Raw genomic sequence first — 25,821 nt, 5'->3', positions numbered from 1 at the left:
CATTGTGTAAATTTAAAGTGTACATTGTGTTAACTTGAAACATTTATATATTATAAAATAATTGCCATCATAGCATTAGGTAGTGCATTTGTCCTATCACATAATTACCTTTTCTAAAAATTATATTTTATTGATTATGCTATTAACAGTTGTCCTGATTTTTCCCTTCTTTGTCCTCCTCCACCCAGCAGCCCCCCCTCCCGCCCCCCACTCCCTCAGGAAATCTCTACACCATTGTTCTTGTTCATGGGTCATGCATATAAGTTCTTTGGCTACTCCCTTTCCTATATTGTATTGTACATCCCCATGTCTATTCTGTAACTACCTATCTACACTTCTTTTTTTTAAGTATATTTAATTGCTTATGACATTACAGTTGTCCCATTTTTTCTCCCCTTTATGCTCTTCTGCCCCCCTCCCACCCATTGTACCCCCTCTCCCCCCAGTGCATGCCCATGGGTCATACATAAAAGTTCTTTGGCTTCTCCATTTCCTATACTATTCTTAACCACCCCTTGTCTATTTTGTTCCTACCAATTATGCTTCTTACTCCCTGTACCTTTTCCCCCATTTTCCCTACATTCCCTCCCAACTGATAACTCTCCATGTGATCTCCATTTTTTATGTAGTAGGAATAGTCCAGGTCTATTTCCTTAACAACTTCCAAGTACATAATACAGTAATATTAGCTAAAATCACCATGATGTACCTTAGATCTCCAGAACTTGTTAATCTTATACCTTGAAGTTCATACCATTTACCAATATCTCCCTATTCTCCCCCAGCCGCAGCCCTGGGTAACTACTACTTTACATCTGTTTCTCAGAATCCAGCCTTTTAATTTCCACATGTAAGGGTGCTGCACAGTATTTGACTTTCTCTGTCTGACTTATTTCTCCTACCATGAGGTCCTCAGGTTCATTCAAGTTTTTGCTGGACTTCCTTTTTTCTCATAGCTCAACCATATTTCATTTTATATATTGATAAACTCATGGGCTGTTTCCATATCTTGGCTATTGTAAATTGTGCTGCCATTCATATGGGAATAAAGATACAGTTCTGAGGGAACTGCATGCTTGAGCATAGAGTAAAACCTCTGTAAGAAGTTAGGAAAACTAATCCATAAATTAGCCTTAAAAACTCAGTGTGGACATCTACACAGACGTCTCAGCGACCTGCTTGCTTCTTCCCTGCTGGAAATACTTGTTTTTCTGCTGGGTTGTCCTGATGGACTCCACAGCCTCCTCCGTTCTCTGAGCTCCCAGACAGGACCTCACGTGGGGAGGCAAAGTCACTGGAAATCCACAAGTCTTCTCATTTGAATAGTGTTACTTTTTAGGAGCTATTATATTTTTAGTTAAGGAAACTTTTACAATAACAATCTCAAATTCCATTGGTTTGAATTATGTTAATGATGCTACCCATATAACAAATAGTCTTTAAAATACAATAATTAACCTAATTTACTTGGAGAGAAAATCCCCTCTGGGCTTAGCTCCAAGAGAAATTGTTTCTGCTTATTGTGAAGATGTGAGCTTTATGGAGCTGGGTTCTGCCCACCCCCCCACCCCCGCCCCACCCATCAGTGGTCCTGGTGTGGCCAGGCTGTGGTGACTTTGTTGGGCTCTGCCCTGGGGACGGTGACAGCCCTTCTAGCAGAGGCTGCACAGCACCTTCCCTGCAGTGTCTGTTGGGTGCTCTGTGGACAGATGGTGTTTGTGAAGACGGGGAATTCATCAACGAAAGCAGAGTTCACAGAACAAGAAAAAACACAGACAAGTGGGACTTGGGAGTCCACAATGTTTGTGTAGGAAAACTAACGTATTTATCAAGAAAAAGAAGCTTGGTAAAACCAGGACAAAAATAAGATTGCATAGTGAACGGCCAAGTTTTGTATTGTACCAGACAAGCATGTGGGGAGGTGCTTTAAAACAGTTTCCCTTGTAGATGGTGGGAGCTTTTCAGAACCGCGGCTGCGAGAAAGCAGGAGGTTACAGTCTGACACCTGACTCTCAGATGGTAACCTTGCTGAGCGATGAGACTGGGACATACTGCTGAGCAAAGTCCTGTGGCATGTGACCCAGCTCGATGAGCCGTTCTTTCCTAACTTTCACTCTTCATTCAACCCATCAGAGGGCATGGACAGGTTGTCTGTGTTTTAAGGGCTGCGTGTGTTTTGGAAATTCTGTTGTAAGCCTAATCTTATTTTCTTCATGAGGTCAGAAAGACTTTAAATAAATAACCTTCCCGAGTACCATCTGCCTGCCTGTGCATCTGTTGACATCTCTGTTAACTCCAGTTATTACTCCAAGTTCAAGGGAGAGTCACATGGCTAGTTACAACTTTCCAGGCAGATGGGGTGCCCCATATACACTTTATCTGTAATCCATCACACAACCTTCCAAAGGAGATGGCACCATCCTTACTGTACAGATGAGCAAGCTGAGGTCAGAGGGATTAGCCACCTGAACCAGGGCCACGCAACTGTTGTGCACTTGAGCTGGGATTTGAAACCAGGGCCCACTCCAGAGCTTGAATCCTTCCCCGTCCATGTGCTCCTGGCCTCCCCTTTGTTCAGTCAGCACCCTAGGGAACAGCAACATCCTAGCTCGCCTCACCGCTCTCTCCTTGTGCCTATGTTTCTAAGCATGAGCTGAGATGGAAGAGGGACATGGGAACTTTGGAAACGGCTGAGAGTGTCTTCTTATAAAAGCTTAGAATAAAAGCTTATCAGAGAACATGGAGTAAAGTGGGATTATTAAACACAAAGCAGAAGAGACTGTGGTGTAATTTAACACAGCCCTTCATGGGCACCAAAGTTGGACAAGGGACATGGAGGGATCAATTCTTGTGGTGCTTCTTGAAAATAGTGTCCTGCTCTGTCTTGGTCATCTAGCACCGAGTGCCTGAAAGTTGGGGAGCCTCGGCATCCCTTCGGTCTTGTGAGGAAGTCTATGTGCCAGTAAATCATCTGGAATTTCAATTTGCAGATTTCAAAAGAGAATGAATGAATGAGCCCTTCCACCCCCCACCAAGATATTTTTAGACCAAAGACACCAACTGTGTACACTAAGTTCATGAAGACCTACATCTCACCCCCTCCAAAAAAATGTCCAAGCCAAGAAGACATGGACCATTATAGGGAATACAATATATTGTGTAGAAATTTACTAGTACTTATGCAACCACTCAGGAAAATGGCTTAAAGCTCCCTGCCTGGAGACCATAATCAGCTTCCTGCGACAGCCCTGGGCGATTCCTGGCATCCTGGCATGAATATTAACATTGTTCTCTTTTCCTCTCGAAAGTGTTACAGTTTGGGCTACAAGTCCTACTGCCGTCCTGTTCATAAGGTATTCAGTTCTATGTGTTTTAGTAAATTTTTCTCCATATTGTTCTATTAAACTTTATTTTTCCTCCATCATGGCCTCTCTCAATTTTTCATTCACTGCTGCAGATTGGATAGTTCACTCTGTGTTTTGTTTTGTTTGTTCTTTCTTGGCCTGGCTCAGGTCATCTCAGTAGACAGAGATCAAACCAACAGGCAAGGTTACTTATCCTAACTGTAATGGTACAGCCCCGTTTGTTCTTTCAATTAAATTTTTCTTTTTTTTCCCTTTTAGTCTTTTCAATATGCTTTATAGGTATTGCCCTGACTGGTGTGGATCAGTGGGTTGGGTGTTGTCCCACAATGCAAAGCATCACTGGTTCAATTCCTAGTGAGGGAATATGCCTGGGTTGTGGGTTCAGTCCCTGGTCAGGGCACGTATGAGAGGCAACTGATACTGATGTTTCTCTTTCACATTGATGTTTCTCTCCCTTTCTTTCTCCCTCCCCCTCTCCCTAAAAATAAATAAATGAAATCTTTAAAAAGAAATAAAAATAAAAATACTTTATAGATATTAAAATATTTCTTAGGTCTTTGAATTCAAGTTAATATTTCAATGAAAAAAACTCCTAGGTTTTGAGTTATGATACTACAGGTAAAATAATTTGTTCTTTAAAGAAGTGAACCTATACATTTAAAATATGATCAAGAAAAAATGAACATGGTAAATAGAAGCTTTCTGTTTTCAAAATGTTCAGAAATCACTTATACACCTACCTGAGCTGAGGAATGCGTGGTTTGGTGGGATCTTGCAGGAGGAGGGACAGGCTGCCGGGGGCTTTGTGCTTGGACTGGGAGGAGAGACCAGAACGGACAAGGACATCTCTGTCCCTTTGAGCTAGAACATTAGACGAATGGCCAGTTCATGAAGCTCCCGCAGACATCAAAGGGGGAACTCTGGGTGAGAGCACTTGGGGCGGGTGCGCATGCCGAAGCAGCAGTTCTCGTTGAAGGAGACAGCATGCATCCTTGTGCTACAAGTCCCTCCCACTTGCACCGGCAAATCCATGTCAACTCAACAGGGTATATTCCCCTTGAAGAGGGAAGGAAGCAAGTGTCTCATCCTACTGCCAGGGTTTTGGCAGTGGCTTCCTTTCTGCCAGGTGCTCAGGAGGAGAAGGACCTGGGGTCCAAGGCTCACTTTCCTGGGCCAGGGACCCCCGAGGATGTGCTTGGTTCACCCCCCTCCCCTTTACCTACCACCGCTACCACCCACACAGAGCTTTGGACCACAGGCTTTTTAAAAACCTCTCCATGACTCTCCTGTGGCAGTGGAAATTCAGACTTCTCACTGTGAGTAACTGGCCCGGCCTTCTCCCTCCTGTGCCATTGCTTCCTTCTGTGGCGACACTGGCTTTGTTCCATCCCGGCCACCCCCAGGGTCTGCCCTCGGGTTGCTCTTTCTGCTGTTCTTGGCCTGGTGGCCTCTTCCCACTGTCATATCTTCCCTTTTCCTGATCCCCTTCTTTCTGATTCTCAAGTTCACCTTGTTGCCCTTGGAACCTCATTTCCTCATCATCATTATAATGACTTGTTGGTCTGTCTTGTTTGTCTTCTCACGCCGTCCTTGAGGTCACAGGCTGTGTCCTACTTCACCAGGGAATACCCAGTGCCCAGGGCAGTTCCACAGTAGGTGGTCAGGAAGCCTCTGGTCACACAGGAGTACTCTGTCTGGCATCAAGGCCTCGTCTGTAGCATGGCCCTTCCACCCCGTTTGGTTCCAGATCTGCTGAAGGGAACACTGACCCCAGTTTGACATGCGGAATGCCATACCAATGAGTTAGCTTGTGCAGTACACACTGACAATATGCTTACCAATGTGTATGTTTATGCTAATTTATGTATTTATGTATATATATTCATTGTTAATTTACATGTTGTTATTTATTCATTATTTTGTATATTTACATAAACAGAGGTCTATGTTTTGATGAATAGCACTCAAGTGCTGGGCACTGCCACATGCTGCCTTTGACTCTCACAGTGATACTGCGTGGTCCTTACCATATCCCAAAGCAGGAGACTGGGAGTCTATGCTGCTAAATAACTTGACTAAGTTCACACAGCCAGTAGGTGGAAGTATTGAGCCATATATACATACACCTCAATGCTTCCTGTCTGTGCACATGCACACACATCTGTCTGTCTGTCCATCCAGTACTAGATATACTATGCTTTTTTATGGCTTTTAACCCACATAGTACTTAGTGTAATTTATTTTAGTTTGATTATCCACTCAAATACCTAGACAGCACATTTTTATATAGCTCTGGTGAGGGAAAAGATGTGCGAGATAGGAGAGGGTCTGAACTCTAGGAATCTGTGGAAACGGTTTGGATAGTGACTGACAGCAGCACGTTAGAGAGCAGGCAGTGTCTGGCTAACTGTGTGTCCTGTGTGGGGAATGTTTCCACTCATTTTTTTTGGGGGGGAGTAGCTTGCTATTTTGAAATCTCAGCATGTATGGCTGTATTTATGTTCCTTAATTTCTGATCACCTTTAAGCTTAACATATGCATGTTTGATTATGTGAAATTCTACTAAGTATAAATTGTTAAAAGGGAATCAAGAGTAAATCATGAAATAATTGTAGCCACCATTCATTAGGATTTTACTATGTAAACGTCTCTTTAATCCTTACAGCAAAATAGCTCTTCTTTTTATTTTATTTTATTTAATTTGTGTTTTTTTATTTTAACTGTTGCTCAATTACAGTTTTCTGCCTTTTACCCCCATTCCAGCCCACATCCCAGCCCTCCTCCCTCCCTCCCATTTCCACCTGTCTCTTATTATTTTCCATGTGTCCTTTATGCTTGTTCATGCAAACCCTTCCCCTTTAGCTCTTCTGTGCCCTGAATCGTCTTACAGGATTTAGGATGCCAGTGGTCCAGCCCAGGTTTCAGGCTGGGATGGGCGGAGCCACAATCCACACATGCCACGCATTGGCCAACCTGCCTTTGGCAAGCATATCCCAAGATGGCCTTTGTCTACAAGAGAAATTATGATAGGTTTTGATTCCAGTAAGATTTTTGTTAGGTTGAAAAATAGGAGTTCCTTTTTTGTCTTTAGTATTGATTCTCATCAATGTAGACAATCATATCAGACAATCAAATATGTCTGTATGAGGAGCCTCATTGAACCGGTGCACCTCCAGGCCAATGCAGTAGGCACTGGAATGGGAGGATGTATTCAGATGCTCAGCAGCTGGTGGTTTTATGTGGTCAAAATCTTCTTAACATTGTTGATGCTTTTGTTTTTCCTGTGTTCACTTATATTATGGGTCCTCTGCCAGTGTTCATTTTGACTTAGTCATTCTTATGTAAGTGAAGGTGTAAAATCAGAGTTCTTATGTCACAAAATATGAGTCTTCCTATAACATGACATATTTTGCAGAACACTGTATTGCATAACTCAGTGTTTTACAACCGTGAGATAAAACAGCTCCATGCATATATTTATAATAAACTGACATATACTCTTGTTCGGTTTTATTTTGAATTAGCAACATACCTCCTATTCCATTGTAGCTCTAATAATAATGATAATGAATTAAGGATCCCTTAGATTTGTCATTCACACACTCACATTCATTGTAGGTAATCAGGCAGTACCTGATTTGTGACTTGTTTAGTTCACTCAGGAGTGACAGATACTGGTTGGTGGTGAATTGCATTTTAACCCGAGACAGAACTTGAATAATGCAAGGGAAACAATATGCATCTTATTATCCTGCCTGTTGAGACTCAAACATCCCCTTAGCTCCAGATTTATATCTATAAATGCAAGACTTATTTGGCTGCCTGTTTAACAATTACTCCTGCTTTCTTGCTGTCTTTGGAAAAGAAACAGGATGCAGGCTGAGTTTCAAAAGGCTCTGCTTTCCAAGAAGGGGAGCTTCCTGACTTTGCAGCAGGCCACTCAGTCAGGGACCCGTCAGCACCCCGAAGGACCCCTGTAGGGTGGCCAGGTGTGTGTCCATACGCAGCCCAGCCCCTAAAATGACCTGTAATGTGTGGTGAACTAAACAGCGTACACTACACACTAAATACACGCTCTCCCCTATTTTCTCAACAGGGAATTGTTTGAGCGTATCTGTATAAAATATACTTTGTCATCCTATCATAACGTTGGTGCAGGGTGGCTTGAAGGGGTATTAGAGATTCTGTGTGGCAAGAGGAAGCTGTGGGTCAATCTGTTTGACTTTACTTCGTGTTCTCTTACATGAGAGATCTGAATAAGATTGTTCAGTGGACTGAATGATGAACATGAACTAGAAGCCCCACCAGTCACCCAGGGGCACTCTGGGGCTATTGTGGCAGCTGCGTGCAATACCGTCTCTGGGGGTGGGGCAATCACTTCCCAGCAAGACTCTTGTTTTGTAAGCCCTTGCTTGGGTTCTTGGGTCATTCTGCTTTTTCTTCTTTCTGTGTCATTCCTGATGTCTCTAAAAGTTGCAGGGCCAAGTTCCCTCTGGGCATCTGTCTTCCCCTCTAGTAGATTATAAGACCCACCTCATTGTGATCCCGAGTACACCTGCTCACTGCTTTGGTTTCTAAAGCATTATTCAAGATTCCCACCCTCTTCTTGAATATTGTTAACATAATCGATTGTTCTGGTGCTGCCCATTACGTTTTTCAGTGTAGTATAGAGATAAGTGTAAAGGCCATGTGGTCAGACTACCTGGATTCAGGGGGTTTGCCCCACACGGCCAGTGGTGTGAACTTGGACAGATGATTAAAGCTCTCGGCTTTAGTGTCTTGTCTATGACACAGGAAGAATGACCCAGCATCTATCTCTAGGATTCCTGTGAATTTAATTAGCACGTGAATGTGAAGCACTGAGCTCAGAGTCCAGCACAGCAGCATCGGCTGGCTACAGATGTTCTTAAATTATAGACCGATCTTGACCTGGAAGAACCACGACAGATCTTTTTACCTTAGCTGCTTCTTATTTTCCTGCTGGAGCCTCCCTACAAGCCAGAGATATTTACTATGTGGTTTTCATGCTGTCTGTCCCCAGGTTAGTAGCAGAAGTAGTTAGTTGGGAGGGTGTTGGGTAAAGCTTGTGGTCTGCACTCACACCTCATCCACATGTGCAGGTAAACGTAGTCCTGGGCTAGACCCATCCGGTCCTGGGCCTTCTCCTCTGTGTTCTCTTTTCTGACGTAAGGTTTGTTGTTGATGTTATTGGTGATGATAGTGTTCTTCTCTTTCTTTTCAGTGTAATGCTCTAATTGTAGCCCAGATGTAGGAACCCGGGTGCCTGACCTATTCTGAAACGATATAGCCTCTATTTAAAATTAGACATATAGGTGTCTATTTTCTGTATACACCAAACATAATTTATAATTGTTCTGTATCTTGGCTTTTGGGGTCTGCTTTAGAAATAATTCTCTTTTGGAGAGTAATCGTGAACACTGATTCAAAATTCTCTCAATATTTTGTTTTATTTTCCAAAAAACACAAGTCAGAGATATGTAGCCTCCGGAATATAACAGCATGCCATAACTGTGAATATATTTAACTCCATCTCCTACATTGTAATGCAGTCCAGGGATGTGGGGTTTTTTCATTGTCGTTGTTTGTTTTTTTAAATATCCACTTCAGGTTGAAGCAAACAGTGATCTATTAGTGTGTTCAGCAGTTTATAAATTAACATCATTTCTTATCAAACTCTCTTTGTATTACTTAATATTCTCTAATGTTTTTAGGACAGTATAATGGTCTGAAACAAAAGCTCATTGCATATACAATTTAGAATATTTGTTACATTTTTTTAGAACGTAAAGTTGAGTTACATTGAAGTATTTTGTAAGGGCATTGAAATGAAAACTAGCACCCATCTTTCCTGACAGAAGAGCAGAGTACTCCGTGCCACCTTCATGTCAGCCTCTGAACCAACATCTACATTTCAGATCTTCGGTGCGCCTGGTGTCTTACTCTAAACATTATGGGTCATGTTGTAGCCAAACAGCCTCTATTAAAGCAAACTTTTTGCCCAAATATTTGAGGGAAAAATAAGAATGCACATTATACGTGGGCATAATGATTTCATATCATGGGTATAATAATAGTTACAATAACCCCATGTATAATGCACACAAAAACATGAGTGTGCATTATACACAGAAAATTACGGTAGTTTTAGTTGTCCTGAAGATGTCTATTGGTGCACTGTGATTGAATCTGGTGAAGTACAAGGCCCACTGAATTGTCCCCCAAACTAATTATCCCTGAAAATGTGTTCTTGTGAATAGCAGTTGTGTGCATCTTTCCATTAATTTTGAACACCAAAAGTTATTGCTATATTATTCTAATGGCACCATAAAATTCAAACACTTGCTGATTAAATGAAAAATTCTTAGCAATAGAGAAAAGAATAACAATCAAACCTGTTTATTAGAGTTTTTAAAGATGATTATTAGTGCATATCTGGGTCTGAAAGGGTATCATCTGTATTATTGATGGGCTTAAATAGAGAGTTCTAAAGACAACATTTTCAATGATACATATGAAATTCAGTGGACAATCTATGTAATCCCTAAGTTCCTTATGAGCTTGATGATTACATAAAGGTTTTGTCATATTTCTGTCATTTTTAAATCTCTATTTTTAAGCTAATTATGAGATCAAAAAGGTGTGGGGTCAGTCACTGTGCTTCAGTATACTGCCTCTCTCTAAACGGTTTCTCCAGCAACCCGGAAAAAAGGAACTAGGGGTTAATCCTCACAGTTAGTGGTTACCATAGTAATGGGAATTGCTAAAGCTCATTCAGGACCCTAACCTTACATATCAGTTTTTGTTTAGGTTTTCACAAATGAAAAACATTTTTATAGTCCTTACTAAAAGCATCTACATGGTGTCAGCCATACACATGTATATTAGCAAAGTCAAAGAATTTTGTTGTCTTATTACACAAACATGATACTAGACTTGTGTACAGGATGAGGCAAACGTAGGTGTATAGTTGTATGAAACATAGTACAGTAACTAGTGAATAATAATATAAGAATAAACTTCGTTTTGCATAAGCACAAATATAAGCCTGCTTTGCCCTGCCCTGTATTCTGAATCACATTTCATCTTTTTTATCTTATTTTGTCTCTCTAAAGTTATGTAAAATTATATAATCTTATATTATATACAAATAAAACAGTAGGAATTGCTCTAAGTAGACTGCATTTCTTTGCTGCTCATTTTTTATGGTATTGATGGCATGTTTCTTTGACCCTGCACTAACTCAGGATGCTCCCCTGTGGGATTATTATGGTGATTTCTTGTCACTGAGAACTTGTATAGAGTTCCTGTGCTCAGCAGCACAGGCCATTAAGATGCTCATAGGACCTCCCATTTATCCTGTAAGATGCCTACACAGAACCAAGTCTCCTTGGAAGAAATAATGAAAACAGGAAAGACATAAAGAACTAGCACATGGATGTTAAGACTTTCCTTCTTTCCTGTTGTTTCCAGAGCCAAACTTTGTGTCCTCTTACGACATCGGGAATTTCACGTACTTCTTTTTCCGAGAAAATGCGGTGGAGCATGACTGTGGGAAGACCGTGTTCTCCAGAGCTGCCCGGGTCTGCAAGAACGACATTGGGGGGCGGTTCCTGCTGGAGGACACCTGGACCACGTTCATGAAGGCCCGCCTGAACTGCTCCCGCCCCGGCGAGGTCCCCTTCTACTACAACGAGCTGCAGAGCACGTTCTTCCTGCCCGAGCTGGACTTGATCTACGGCATCTTTACCACCAATGTGTACGTACCTGGGAGTGTTGCTTTGCTTGTTCTTCCACTCATTCTGAATGAGTCTACCGCTTTTTGACCTTTGTGGTTTAAAAGACGCTTTAAAAAGAAATCATTCTTATTTTACTGGGCTGGCAGCCAAAAGAATGTTTTGTTGAGTGTGAATTAAATGTTACGCTAAGATTTGTGATTTTTGAGATTGGTATTAGGAAAATAAAACTAATCAGAAGGTTTGGATCTATCCTTATTGGAATAGTAGCATCAAATTGTTCTACCACGAAATGTTCCTTCCTGATTTGCTGGGGCGTTCTCAGTACTTTCTGAAATGCTGGTATGTGTTAGACGTGCTTTTCTCTCGATATGCAAGCTGTGCATCTGTGCATACTGAAAGCACTATTGTCTGGAAAGTCTAATCTTTGAGATAATGCAACTCTCGACTAAACCGCTGCTCATATATGAAATGCACAGTCTCACTTTCCCAGAGTTGCATTTTAAGCCATTGTTCTAGAAGATGGCTGTTGTAGGCAGGCATTTCTAAAATGATGGTTATGCTTTTAAAATATTTTTGAAAAAAGAATAGCATTTTTTCCTTTCGTGGGCAGATGCTCTTAGCTTCCTAACTGACAGTATTTGTATTAGATAAAGTGCATGAAGTTTTCTGCTCATCCATTCAGTCTAATCTGATGGACTGTAGCACGACCCCACACTCATTTTCCAGTTTTAGCTGATGAGCTGTGTAAGGCTCAACGAGATCATCCCAGCCCCGGGAATCACAGGTCACAGTGCCACTAGCCTCCACTTTTCTCAACATTGCCAGTGATGATAATGATGATGATTCTGCAGCGTGGGTTCTGGTTTGGATCACTTTTGAAATCGTTAAATTGTTAACCTAACAGTCTGGACAAAAGCCCAATAATTGTATCCAAAAGAAAGGAGCTGATTCAGGGTGGGTTGGAATTGCTGATAAATGGGGTTGGGTGACCTAGCATTTGGGTTTGTCCAGGATTGTCCTGGTCTTAGAGTTGGGGACAGCCCTGCTGCTTCTGGGTGGCATCTGCTGGGCTTCTGGGTCTTCTTACTTTCTCATCTCTTCTGCCTCCAAAGCCTGCCCACGAATTACATTTCCAAAGAGCCACTTTGTCTGCATCTTACTTTCCTGTTGATCTTTCTCTTCTGATCTTTCCACTGCTGAGCTGAAGTGTTAACATTCATTTGATAATAACATTTACTCCATGAAGAGTCTTCTTTCTGACATGAAGATAGAAAATAAGGCCAAAATGGATGGTTTCCCATCCACCCCCGCTCCACCATGACCATCTTTATTGTAAATCTGGTTTTCAAGCCAGAGGTTATTTTCCCTCCGTGATAAGTTTCTTTTAAAAAATCAATTTATAGTTTCTGAAGTTGATTTGCTTTCCAGAACCTTTTTCAAGAAATAGTGTAGACTGCACAAGATGAATGTTCAGTTGTTCAGCTGACATCAATTTTAGCCACAGTGGGAGTTTGGCTCAGTTAGCTGTTCATTCCCCTGGCTCTGGGCTGAAATGAACAATTTAAAAAGTTATGTAAGTACTGTGCCCAGTCCATTCCAAGATGGTGAATGGTCAATTTAGATACTCTCAGAAATTAGTTTCAAACCATTCCAGATCATTTGTTTTGTGTTGTAAACACCCATCATGTTGGAAATCACCCAGTATATAGCGTCTACACTAGCAGAGGCAGAATTTCTAGATCTTTCCTTTCTCTATTGAATACGTACTTTCACTGTGTCTTAAGAACAACTTTTAATATATCCATCTCTAATCCTCCAGTGTGTTCAACTTTTCCTCGACCTCATGCATCAGCTTTGATCTCACCCTCTCAACTGATGACCATATTCTTGACAAGTTCTGTTGTAAACAGAGGTAGCTAGTTATTTCCTATTTCTGAATTAAATGCTTAGCGAATGCTGGGGCTAAGCTTTCTGGTGCTTTTGCTCATAGTATAGTTTTAGTTAGATTCTCTATGTCAAGGTCTCTTAACACTGGGGAGTAGGGAGACAGGTCACTATTCTAACTCATTGTTCCTGTGACTGTGTGGTTTCCTCAATCCCGTGGGCATGAGTTGGGCTGCAGGACATGGCAAATTATTGCAACGGCGTTTCTGAAGGTTTTGCTTTTGTTTTCTGGGATATCTAAAAATGGTGGCTTACAAATAGTAAATGGTAGGGATGGAGAACCATGCAGGTTTTGATATCTTTTCTCTCCTTAGGCATTGAAGGGAGGAATGTATCTACTTTTCTTTCTGTGCCTTTCAGTAGACTAAGGAAGCAAACTTCATGTTCCTTATAAACATAATTATGTTCCACTATTGTGGGGCTCATCTCTCTCCACTTTTACCCACCTGGGCTCTGAACAAGTTAAGGAATACAACTTAGCATTAAATGAAGGCCCCAGCATGCCTGTGATTCCTGAGGGAGGCCAGGTTGCAATACATGGTTGATGGTCTGTTCTCCAAATGGGCTTGTGAGTAGTGATCCCAACTTCAAGGAGGCTCATCCACTAGGTCATGGTAGTCTAGACCTGGGCTGGCCCCACCTGTCTGCAGGAATGGGGAGGCAAAGGTGGGTACATAATTTTGGAAGGCAGGCCTATCTCAGGGAGATGGGAAGGAAGGACCACAGTGGAGACATTTGTGCCCTTGGTCCCCCACCCCCACCTCACTGAAAGTACAAGGGCATAGAGGAGGTTGGAGGGTGTGTGTGTGTGTGTGTGTGTGTGTGTGCGCGCTGCACCAGGGGTGCTGTGCTCCCTAGGAAGGTCGAAAAGCAGTGACCCCAACTATCACAGATGTCCAGACTGGCTGCCACTGAGGCACCTGGAGGGACTCTGGGCTGACCCCAGATACGTGCCCAGAACTATTCTGAGTGACTGGATGCAGCGAACTGAGAAATGGGGTACCAGCAGGAGGGGTAGGGAGCACAGCAGTGGAGTCATGCACAGGAACTCTGGGGCCCCGTGCAAAGCAAGTGCAAGTCCTGCTTCCTTCAGCCTGTGACTGGCATTAAGTGACCACCCTGTGCCTCTGTCTGTTCATCTGTGTACTCAGGCCAATCTCAGCATCTGTAGGGTCCCTGTGAGAAATGAGGTAGCCCTTATGGAATGCTTAGCAGAGTGCTCAGGAGGATTTATTATTATTATTATTATCATTATCATCATTAACACTCTTCCTCAACTAAGGCAGCCTCACCCGATCCCTGGTAGACACCCTGCTGGGCATGCTGCTGTTCTTGCTCCAAAATAGTCACGTTTTTGTTCTTCCTAAGATCCAGTCACACGTTCGGAGGCTAATTCTTCCTTGCATTTTTTGACTTATCATGTTCTTCTTTTCTGAGGGAGAAATAAGACAGAGTCAAAACAACCATATGTATAGGTTCAATTTTAGCATCTGTCACTTTATTCCACCGCAGCAGGGATAGGCCTGCTCCCTGCCACTCTCCCCTCTCTGCTGGAGCTTCCAGAAGAAACACGTGTCCCTTCCCTCAAGCCGCCTACATTCCCGTGGGCTGGTCTGAATGCTGTCCACACAGGGCTCTGGCTAATAATTCAAAGTCCTGGTTTTTGGAGCAGGCCTGCCAGGGGTTCAAGTCCAACCCCCTCATGTAGTAGCTGGGTGACTTCGGACAGGTGTGTTGACCTAACTGTGCCCTGTTTTACTTATCAGCGACTGCCCCTTACCTCAGGGTGATGAATTGAACGGAAACTTGTAAAGCCTCTAGAACGGCGTCTAGCAACAAGTCTGTTTGTCAAAATAAATCAAGTGTGAGGCAGATATTTCTGTTTTCGAGTTCCTATGAAATTTCTTTTGATCCAGGGTGAGGAAGGATGATAAATCAACTTATATTGGCTAAGACTATTAACAAGAAAATTTAAAACCAAAGCTAAGATCCAAATGCAGATTTATTTAACCGAAGACTGTCTTGCTGTTTCCGCACTTCGCGGAAGGTCACCGCACTTCTCAGGGCCCTGCGCTCCCACGTGTCTGCGGAGCTTGAATCCTAAATTACCACTTCAAGATGTCAGAGCGTTCTCAAATTTTTCTCTTTCACCCTTTTTAAATGATAAAATGGATACATGAAGGGTGCCTGACAGGCACTTAGTACAAAATGCTTTTAGTTGATTATTTTTTAAAGGTTTACAAATCAACACAAATATTTGGGGATTACAATAAAAGCAGTCACTTGTCCCAGCGCCCGCTAAAGTAACCAGATACGCTGGGGGGCGGGGGGGGCATGCTGACTGATGAGAGGTGCCAGCCACTGGCGGAGAAAGGCTATTTCCTCCAGAATTTAAAAGGCCTAACAGGGCTCTTCAAAATCCTTTGTCACTCTGGTTCTGGCTGAGTGAATTAATCCCATCCAGGAGGATTACTAGTGTCATAACTGCTAAGTAGCCTTGTTTCTGTACTGAAGCATTTGTTCTTCCACAGAGAAATCACAGGGGAGCCCCGCTCATCGCTCCCATTTCTTCCTTGGGGCGTTCACGAGGCTGGGATCTCGAGGTTCTCTAGAAGATGCTCCCACTGGGCAGCGTCCGAGGGCCCACGGGGGAGAGACTAGTGACTGTGGGACTTTCTGACCTTCCTTCTTCCTCTTCCTCGGCCCCCAGGAACAGCATCGCTGCCTCGGCCGTGTGCGTCTTCAACCTGAGCGCCGTCTCGCAGGCCTTTAACGGGCCCTTCAAGTACCAGGAGAACTCACGCTCCGCCTGGCTGCCGTATCCCAACCCCAACCCCAACTTCCAGGTAATGTCTTGGGGCCTTAGGGCACTCGCTTGGTCATCCCCCTCTGAAGCATGATGATGCCTTCTGGGAGACAGGCTGAGACTATTTAAACTTCCAGTGGCTGCACAGGCATCTAGGGGCTCCCCAGACCCCTCGGGCACAGTCTCACACTGGGCTTGGCTCCTGTGAATAGACTAAGTCCTTTGTCAACTGAGGGGCCAGGACCGAAGAGGGACTTTTGTCAGCTGTGACGCCTCAGGCTGAACTGGAAAAGGTCAGTGTCAGGCAGCAGGTTGGGAAACCACGCTCCAGTTAGTGCTAATGATGATGGACTCTGTCCTCAGAAGCTCTGATCCCTAATGAATGATGCTCTGATGAATGGGCTCCCAGCACCATGGTGGAAACACAAAGACAGCATTGGAGCGCTAATTGGCGACTGTGCCGAGATTTCTTTCTGGGGTAAATGGGGTGGCATGGAGCAGCTGTGGAGAAAGGAGAGCAGTTGGAGGTGGCCACTCATTCATAAATATCACAATGATAGGCCATCCCACCAATGAGAGGCCCTGTATGTCATTTATTCCCATCTCCCAACATGCAGAGGTAGCTGAGATCCACCGAGATGAAGCGATTTACTCTTGGTTGGCTGGTCAGCAGGTTATATGAGTTTGCTGGCCTGCCATCACAAAATGCCACAGACTAGACAGCGTGAACAAAAGAAATTGACTTTCTCATAGTTTGGAGGCTGGAAGTCTATGATCCAGGTTCTGGCTGATTCTGTTTCTGGTGAGAGCAGTCTCCCCAGCCTGTAGACAGCCTCTGTCTGGCTGTGTCCCCGTGTGGCCTTTCCTTGTTGCCCCTGGAGAGACACTGACTTGTGCCTGGAGACACACTGAACCTTGAGGGATCAGGGCCCCACCCACCTCAGTTAACCTGAATTGCCGCCTTGCAGGATCCATTTCCAAATACAGCCACACCAAGGGTTAGGGCTTCAGCATAAGAATTTGTGGGAGACACTGACATTCAGTTCATAACAGCAGGCTTCCCTTGAGGGCCACTCTTCTGACAAAAACTGTCACAGGCTCATCATCACCGCCCTGGGTGTATGTTTAGTACCACCCATTTCTGGGGGGGGGTGCTCCGAATTTTGCTGCATTATGTCACATGCTGGCAGCAGTGCTCTAGTTTCTAGCAACGTTTCCAGGGCAGATAAGTCCTGGCACGGACACTGGGGATGAGTGACTGAGCTGGGATCTCAGTCTCTCCAACACCCAGTGCAGGTCTCCAGATGCAACGTCCCGGCCTCTTTTCACTAAAGGACCATTAGTTTCCCTAATTAATCAGTGCAGACCTGGGCCCATATCCAGGCCTCAGAATTCTATTTGTTTATCATCTCAGCACATAAAGCCTTTGGCTTTGAGAAAACTGGGGGTATGGAAAAGTTCAGTTGTCTTACAGTTTACTTGGACTTCAGCAAGGACTGTTCAATTCTTTAAAAAATTTTTTTAATCGTTTATGCTATTACCATTGCCCCACTTTCTCCCCTTTTGTCCCCCACCCTCCAGCCTCCCCTTCCCACTGTCAATCCTTACACCATTGTTCCATGGGTGATGAAAGGGGGTAGAAAGAAGGGAACTGTTCAATTTTAATTGCTTTGAAACAGTTTCTTAAAGTTTTCAAAAAGGAAGGGATTGAGAATAAGAAGGGCAGTTTACACATCCTTTTCACCATTTCCTGCTCTACTTGGACAAATCAGGTAGCATCTTCCACCTCATATTTCCGTCCATGAAATGAGGAAGGAGGGAAGCAAACGCACGGGCATGTCTGCTTTAGGAGTCAGTTTTGATAACATCGTCAACGTGCATTTTTCTGTAATGTACACGGAGAAGGTGACTCTCAGGGACCACTTATTGGGTGCCTTCTGGGCACCACATGTTGTGAATGCTTTACAAACTTTGCCTTTCTCTTCTCAACAACTCTGGAAGGTGGGATCTGTATTCACACTTTGTAAGTCAGGAAATTGAGGGATCAGATTCATATTTTCTATCCCCAGCTAGCTGATGAGAAACGTTCATCCTGGACAGGGAAGTTCCTATTGTGGGTCAGGTGAGCGAACAGTTTAGTGGGGACAAAACAGGCCTTATAGCCAGTTTTCCTGATGACGTGTGTGGTTTATGTAACTACTAACTGAACACTGACGCTTGGCCTTTTTGTTGAGTCTCTGTATCTAAATCCCACCCCTGTCCGGATGAAGGCCCTTGGTAAAACCCTGAGGTAAAACATGCCATTCCCTTTACAAAAGTCCCTTGCAAAATCCTGCAGGTTAAAAATTCTTAACAAGGATGCCCACTGCATTTATGGTGTACTTTTAATTCTTGGTGCTACTGTTGCAAAAGTTTTCACAAAGAAGTGACTTACAGACTTTGTGATGTCTTACCGCCTCCAAGCAGTGGGTAAATTTAGCTCCTTTATCTGGATATATTTATAGCCCACAGCAAATCTGCTCATTTCCTACAGCCACAGGCACCTGGGTTTATAGTTCCTCAGTCACACCGAAGGGCTTGCTCACGGTTGTGAGATGGGCGTAGGTCCAACCTGCAGTGTGATAAATGACGCCTGTGGACACATGGCTTTCGCTTCAGGCAGGAAGCTTGGTTAGCTGAGCTTGTCTTCTTCGGGTGGAATTTAAGATTTGCGGGAACTAAAGTTATACCTTATGGTGGTTCTTTGTACAACTCCTCATACAAATACGTTCCAGGTGTTTTCTTTTGGTTTACCTTGTTTGAAACCATGCGAGCTTAGGCTTCCTCACTGCCTTCCCTGGGACCATCTAGGCTGACGTAGGGTGGGCTAGGTTTTCGACGAAGGGTCCCTCTGCTAGTCATGTGTAAAGGGCCTTATGTTTGCAACAGCCAACAGTGAGAATTGGCTAGTTTTTTAAAATTGCTTTTTGCCTACCAACATTTGGAATTTTATGCAGCATTTATATACTAGAAGTAGCTATTAATTAGAGGAGCAGAAACATGATTCAAGTTCCACAAGAAATATGGGTAAGAGGACAGTGCATAATATTTCAAGATTTAATTCAGAAATTTCCACTGGACATGATAATGAAACAACAAAAACTACTCATCAGTTGCATCTAGAAACCACTGTAGGTGGTGCTGTAAAATTGCATCCCTTTAGAGACCATAGTCCTCAGAGTCGCCCAGACCCGCTTACTGACAGAAAACGTCATCCAGACCCAGTGGCACAGCTGTGGTTGTACAGACTCTGGAGTTTTCTGTGCGGTTTTGATTACAGCCAATCAGAAATGATGGTGCTGACATGGACCATACACCCTCGACCTGATGGCAGCCAAGCAGATGAGGAGGCCAATGTCGAAGGACTGCATTCAGGGACTTGGCCGTGTCATCAGGGCCCTCTGATACAGAAGGCATGTTTGCAGCAAGACAGGAGGAAGGTTATGATGAGGTTAGGGGATTGTAGACTCACCCACCAAGTACCTGCACGTTAGGATGAGGATGGCTCTATTGCCCTTGAAACAAATAAATAAAAATACAAGTATTGTATTTAAGAATTAGTAGAATTATTAACCTTAGTACTTACAGAGGTGTTAGCAAGACAACCATTGCGGGTTATAAGTCACATAAGGACGGTAACTGTGTTCTTGTTATTTTTATTGTTTTCCGTTTGCGCACAGTGCCCGGGGTGTCACACAGACACTGGAGGGGCCCAGTCTGTAAGGCACAACTAGAGAATTTGCAGCCCACTGGAGAACTCATGGGTTACTTATGATCCAATAAATATGTGCTATAAATTTAAATAGCTTTCAAAATAATTGGAAAAGACTCCTTGGGTGAGATATTCATTATAGGCTGCAAAAAGAAACCAAGACATTGTAGAGTGTAGTTCAAAACCAGTTTTTGAATAACGATTTTGTCACTCAGCTGCCGTGTGTGGGAGTTTTTCTCATGCCTCCAGGCAATTCTCCAACACCTTCTGGGTGTCCTACAATTCAGCTCAGTTCTGACACGATGTACCCAGAAATAGCAGCAGATCTCACAGGTAAACCCTTCCATCCCCACTTTGGATGCCAGTCTCAGGTCCTGGTTGTCAACCTTGCATCTGACCAATACTCCATAGATAGGAGGCTTCAACAACCCTCTCCTTGCTTTCTACTGATTTGCTAGAGTGGCTCACGGAACTCAGACATCTTACTAAATTGCTGGCTGATTATAAAAGGATGGAACTCAGGAACAGTCAGGTGAAGAGATGCATGGGGCAAGGCGTGGGGAGAGGCTGCAGAGCTGCCCGACCCTCTCCAAGCACGTCCCTCTCCCAGCACTTACGCTTGTTCAACAACCCCAAAGCTTTCGATTCTGATCTTTTGGGGATTTTATGGAGGTGTCATTACATAGGTTTAATTGATAACTCTTTGACCATTGGTGATTGAAATCAACCTCCAGCTCCTCTTCCCTCCCAAGAGGGGAGGGTAGGACTGAAAGGTTCAGCCTTCTAATCACAGGGTTCTTTCCTCTGGCAACCAGACCACATCCTTAGATGCTGTCCTAGAGTCACCTCATCAACATAACAAGAGACATATTTATCCCAGTCACCACTTGGGAAATTCCTAGGGTTTTAGGATCTTGTGCCAGAAACAGGAAGAAGACCAAATGTATTTTTCTTACTATAAACGACAATATTGAAACTCTATGACTTAAATGAGATAGGGGGTCCGGGAGTAAAACAGCGAGGGGCGGTCATTGGTTCTGCTACGCTCCTCCAATTTCTATGATGCCAACTTTTAAAAATCACTGTGCATGCAAAACAAAAGCCTGTGTGCAAAAGCTCACCCAGAAGGCAGGTGACTAATTGCTACCTGTACCTTAACTACTGCTATTGATTTAAGGAGGAACAAACATCAGACATAAAGTTGTTCTCAGAACTAGAGCTCATCTGCATGGACTTCAGACCAAGTCCAGTAAAGCTGTCTTTCATTTTTTACCATGTTGGCTAACAGGAATGTTCCTGTCCTCCAAGTGTTAAGACTACAGGCGATAATTATGTAAAATTGCCTAGTGCCTGACCCCCTGGCTCAATAGCAACTGCTGGTGTATTCACCCATTGATTCCTTTCTTTACTTATTCATTCATTTCCCTCTGGCCACTGCAGCTCAATGAACCATAGAATTGCTGTTCTGCTACAAGATGAGTGCACTGACCATTTATTTACTGTGCCAGGCACATTGTCTCGTGTCTTGGCGTTTACAAGCACTTGTAATTAATTTACAAATGCTCTCCACTGGTTATCTCAGTGGGTCTGACAGAGCTCTGGGAAGTGAGCAGTTTTCCTAGTCACTTCACAGGCAGGTGCAGAAGCTGAGAAGCAATGCCTCACCTGAGACCACATGGCTCCTGGGTAGCCAAGCTGAGTCCTTCACCTGACTGCATGTGGTCCCATTGCCTGGCACCTGAGGTGCCCCTGCAAGGATGTGGCTTTAAATGAAACATTGGGCCATGCTCAAAATCTATTTCATTCCAAGATTCTCTAATGCTACAATCAGCCTATCATTTTATGGCATGTAGGGTATTTTATCCAGTGCTGCACAAATAACATCTGTTTTAAATGAGGCAGTTTCCATCTTACACTTTCACCTCTAACCTATTATAAAGCCGAGTATTAGAAATGGCATGTTATGAATGGAAGTTTCAGATGGTATGTTTCCATCTGACCGACTTACATGAACTTCTGCCGAGGATTGGCCTTTATTGGTACCAGGATTTAAAGTTTATGAGTTCAGAGGGGAGAGAGGAGGGAATTTCAGGGGAATTTCAAGGGAAAAGGGGAAGGGTATACAGGAACAAGTATAAAGGACACATGGACAAAAACTAGAGGAGGGTGGAAATGGGAGGGAGGTGGGGAGGGCTGGTGGTTGGGTGGGCTGGGATGGGAGTAAAAGATAGAAAATTGTACTTGAACAATAATTAGAATAAAACTATTTAAAAAAAGAATGTCAAAAAATAAATAAAATAAAGTTTATGAGAGAAATGAGGAAGGTCGGTGGTAATTTCCTGATTCTGTGCTCTGTCCCAGAAAAGCTTTGCTTTCTTTCCTACCCCACTTTCTATCTCATCCTTGCCAAGGTGCATCCCGTATGCTGCCTCCCAGCCCCTTCACAGCACAGCTATGAATTTAATTCTCAGGAATTTCTGGGCCGATTTTTCCCCAGTATGTCCCAGATTCATCTTCATATAATTCCTCAATCTGAAAAGCTCTTTCTTCCCTTTTTCTTCCCTCCCTTTCTTGCTTTCCTGTCCTCCTCCATACTTTTCTCTCTCCTCATCATCCTCCCTTACTTCTTTTATCTCTATCCCACCCCCGTTTTTTTTTGCAAATTCACCATGTTGTTTCTCATCTTCCTAGACTCTAAACAAACTTTTTGTTTTGTCCAGCTTGGATATGAGCATAAAATAATAAGGCCATCACAGTGTTCTTATAGCCCATATGAAAGATATCAGAATAATGTTATATAATTTTCAGATTAAAATGACCTAATTCTATCTCCATGGATTCCATATCTTGCTTATAGATCCAGTGCTCCAATTAAAAAAAAAATAATAAGTCTGTATTATGTATTTGATTGTTGCATTTTCAATGTGGGTATTTGAATTGTCAGGCAGATAAAAGAGTATGCATTTAGTTGGAGGGCTCCCAAGTGACTCAGCAGGCGATGTGGAAATTTTATGCATGTGCTGTTCAAATTAAAGTTAGCACCGACTTCCACTTCATTTATTTGCTTTAACTTCTGATCATCCACTTATGATGAAGTTGAGAAACTCCTCAAATAGAAATTCAACTCCAAAATGAGAGAGACACTAGGGTGGGGACTTCGGGGACCATGGAGAAGAGGGCATATTTGCACAGTTCAGTTATTCAGCTTCTAAGTCAGCCTCTGGGTGGGTGGCCAGGGTCAGTGGGTGCCCAGGTGGCTGGTTCCAGCAATGGCCTGTTTTCCCTTGCAGTGTGGCACGGTGGACCAGGGGATGTACGTGAACCTGACAGAACGGAACCTGCAGGATGCTCAGAAGTTCATACTGATGCATGAAGTGGTGCAGCCAGTGACCCCAGTGCCCTCCTTCATGGAGGACAATAGCCGCTTTTCCCACGTGGCCGTCGACCTGGTGCAGGGCAGGGACGCCCTCATCCACACCATCTACTTGGCCACAGGTAGGAGCTCTCCCATATCGTCTTTCCTTGTCTTCTGGGCTTCTTTTGAGAAATCTTAATTTTCCTCTTCTTTCACTACCATTGGTCATAATACTAATTAGAAAAACAATGTCTGAGTTCTTAAGTGCTGCTCCTTAACTTCCCATAAAATAAGTTTTTTTTTTGTGGCAAGTTTAAATTTGGATAATGTAAGACTATGGAATTTGTTAGAAGACATGGCTGAATGAAATATTATCCCAGAAGTTTCTATCCTCATGGGGACAGCAGGTAACAAGCCAGCTACTAAGAACAGCAAGAAAGAGGTGATGTCAAATTTACACAGTGGGTGTGAGTACAGCGATGGGTGGTGAGAGCTCCTCCAGGGAGGCTCCTGTAGTTGGCTGGTGGGGGATTGGCTTCTCCCAGGAGGTGACATTTCACTTGAGAACTGACTGAGAAGGAAGAGCTGGCCTTACAGGTGCCAGATTCAGGAGTGATCTCTACAAACTGTGTTACCATGTGATCAGATAAAGTCAGAGCAGGGAGGGGACCATCAGGTCCCCAAAGGAGACCACTCGTTCTCTGAAGATCAGTCTGGGGGAGGACTGGGGGGAGAAGGGGGAAGGAGCATGGGGGAAGTTAGATGGAAACAGGTACTATGAGTGAGACTTCCAGAAGCTGTTCAGGGAAGCCCGGGGGAAGATTGATGTAGGGCCTTAGGTTTTAAGAGGTTGTTGTTTTAAGAGAAAACATACAGTTGCCATCCCAAGACAGTGTCTGTCTTGCTCACTAGAGTGTATGAAGAAGCCATATCTCTTTTTTTGCCATTTTTATCTTTGTTGCCCCTCCAGATGCTTGGCACATGGTAGACTGTGGAATTAATGGACTGGGCATTTCCAAAGGTTTTTCTAGTTTTTCTTCATAAATGTTCAGATGGATGCCACAGAGTATGGAATTCTAGGATGCTGTTAGTTCTTTAGCAAGACCTGGAAAGGGGGTAGAAAACGGGCAAGGGAGTGGTCTTGAGCAGGCCTGGGCGAGTCAGCGCAGTGTCCTGAGGCCTCGGCCTGAGAATTGTGACCTATTTCACAGCCAAGGCTATTAGCCGGTGATGTTTGCTTCCACTGTGAGCTTCTGATAAGTTCCAATGGCACTATCCTAGCAAATGTTTCATTCAATCTGCCGTAACAAAATACCATAGATGGCATGGATAAAACAACAGAAAATCTACTTCTCACAGTTCTGATGGTGGGAAGTCCAAGATCAAGGTGCCAGCCAATTAGTTTCCTGCTAAGAGCCCTCTTCCTGGTTCATAGATGACCATCTTCTTGTTGTGTCCTCTCATGGTGGAAACAGAGATCACTTCTTTCATCTTTCTTCTTGTAAGGGCACTAATCCTATTCATAAGGGCCCCACCCTCATGGCCTAATTACCTCTCAGAAGCCCTTCTTCCAAATAGCATTGCTTTGAAGACTAGAGCTTCAACATGAATTTTGGGAGGACACACACGTTTAGTCTATAGCACTGATCAACTTGCTCCACCACTATTTAAAACATGCCCACAGGAATGAAATACAGGGGTGGGCAAAAGTAGGCTTATAGTTGTGAATTCACAAAACACAGTTTATTTTTGCATTATTATTTATTCTTATATTATACATTTTTCCATATAAACAACTGTAAACCTACTCTTGTCCACCCCAGTATCAGGACTTTTATTATAAGTGGTGTGTTTGAATAGAATCTAAATCAAATCATAATAGGCCAACTTAGAAAAATTATACATCTGAGGTGAAATTATCATCAGCATTCATGGGTTTTAAACAGGACAACCTTCAAGAAGCTTGCTTGCCCAAGTCTGTTTGGAATTATCTGTTCCTACCACTGTATAGCCAGGGCATTAGCTCAGGCTACTGTAGATTTGCTCTGCCAGGCTGTCTGATGCTGCCTCCAGGTTTGTAGTTGTGATTCTGTAAAAACATACCATGTGCCATTCAGCAAAGATGTCTTACAGAGATTCACTTTTTAAAAAAATTTTATTTTTGATTTTGTGGGGAGGGGAAGAGAGAAGAAGAGAGGGCAAGAAACATCGATGTGAGAGGGAGAAAGAACAATTGGTTGCCTTCCATTCGTGCCCTGGGGAACCAAGCATGCAGCCTAGGCAGGTGCCCCAACTGGGAATGGACCCAGTGACCCTTTCCGTTCATAGGACAACGCCCGACCAACTGAGCCACATCGGCCAGGGCTGGAGACTTACTTTTTTGTTTTATAGACCTTATTTTTTGCTGTTTTATTCTACTGCCTATTTCTAAATTGAATCATGGTATATATATATGAAGATGCTGCTGACTCAAGTCACAGTTTGGGCTAGAGGGGAAGATTCCATGCATAGACTCTTTCTGCAGTTTCCGTGTCTCGCTAGTCAGTGTGCTTGTTACCTTCAAGGGGAAGAGACGTTTGCAGTGGGTGAAGGTCCCTCCCAGCAGGGGAACAGCCATGGATGGATGGATGTGTCCTAAAGAGAGTCCTGCTCCAAACCCCAGGCCGGGACTCGGGGCAGACACTGCAAGAGATCCATTGGTGGCTAAATACGCAGATGGTATTTACACTCGCTTAGACTAGCTTGGTGATTCTATTTTCAGGACCTTGATACATTACACATGCCATGTCTCAGCCAAGTTCTGGATCTTCTCATTATCTCTGATGACACTGATTAGTACCTCA

At 43.5% G+C, this 25,821-nt stretch overlaps 1 protein-coding gene across 1 annotated transcript in view; it reads left to right on the top strand.

Moving 5' to 3' along the window:
* Positions 1 to 25,821, top strand: part of SEMA5A (semaphorin 5A) — a 441,285-nt gene that overhangs the window by 297,495 nt on the left and 117,969 nt on the right. Inside the window, exons 9-11 of the mRNA XM_045847790.1 lie at positions 10,857 to 11,142; positions 15,777 to 15,912; positions 22,914 to 23,118. Of these exons, the coding sequence (XP_045703746.1) occupies positions 10,857 to 11,142; positions 15,777 to 15,912; positions 22,914 to 23,118 (627 nt within the window). The remainder of the gene's footprint in view (positions 1 to 10,856; positions 11,143 to 15,776; positions 15,913 to 22,913; positions 23,119 to 25,821) is intronic.

This window comes from Phyllostomus hastatus, unplaced genomic scaffold (assembly GCF_019186645.2).
Source record: "Phyllostomus hastatus isolate PE091 unplaced genomic scaffold, TTU_PhHast_1.1 phas_contig_58, whole genome shotgun sequence".
Lineage (NCBI taxonomy): Eukaryota > Metazoa > Chordata > Mammalia > Chiroptera > Phyllostomidae > Phyllostomus > Phyllostomus hastatus.
Note: the sequence above shows the minus strand (reverse complement) of the source record. Positions and strands in the feature narration are given on the sequence as shown.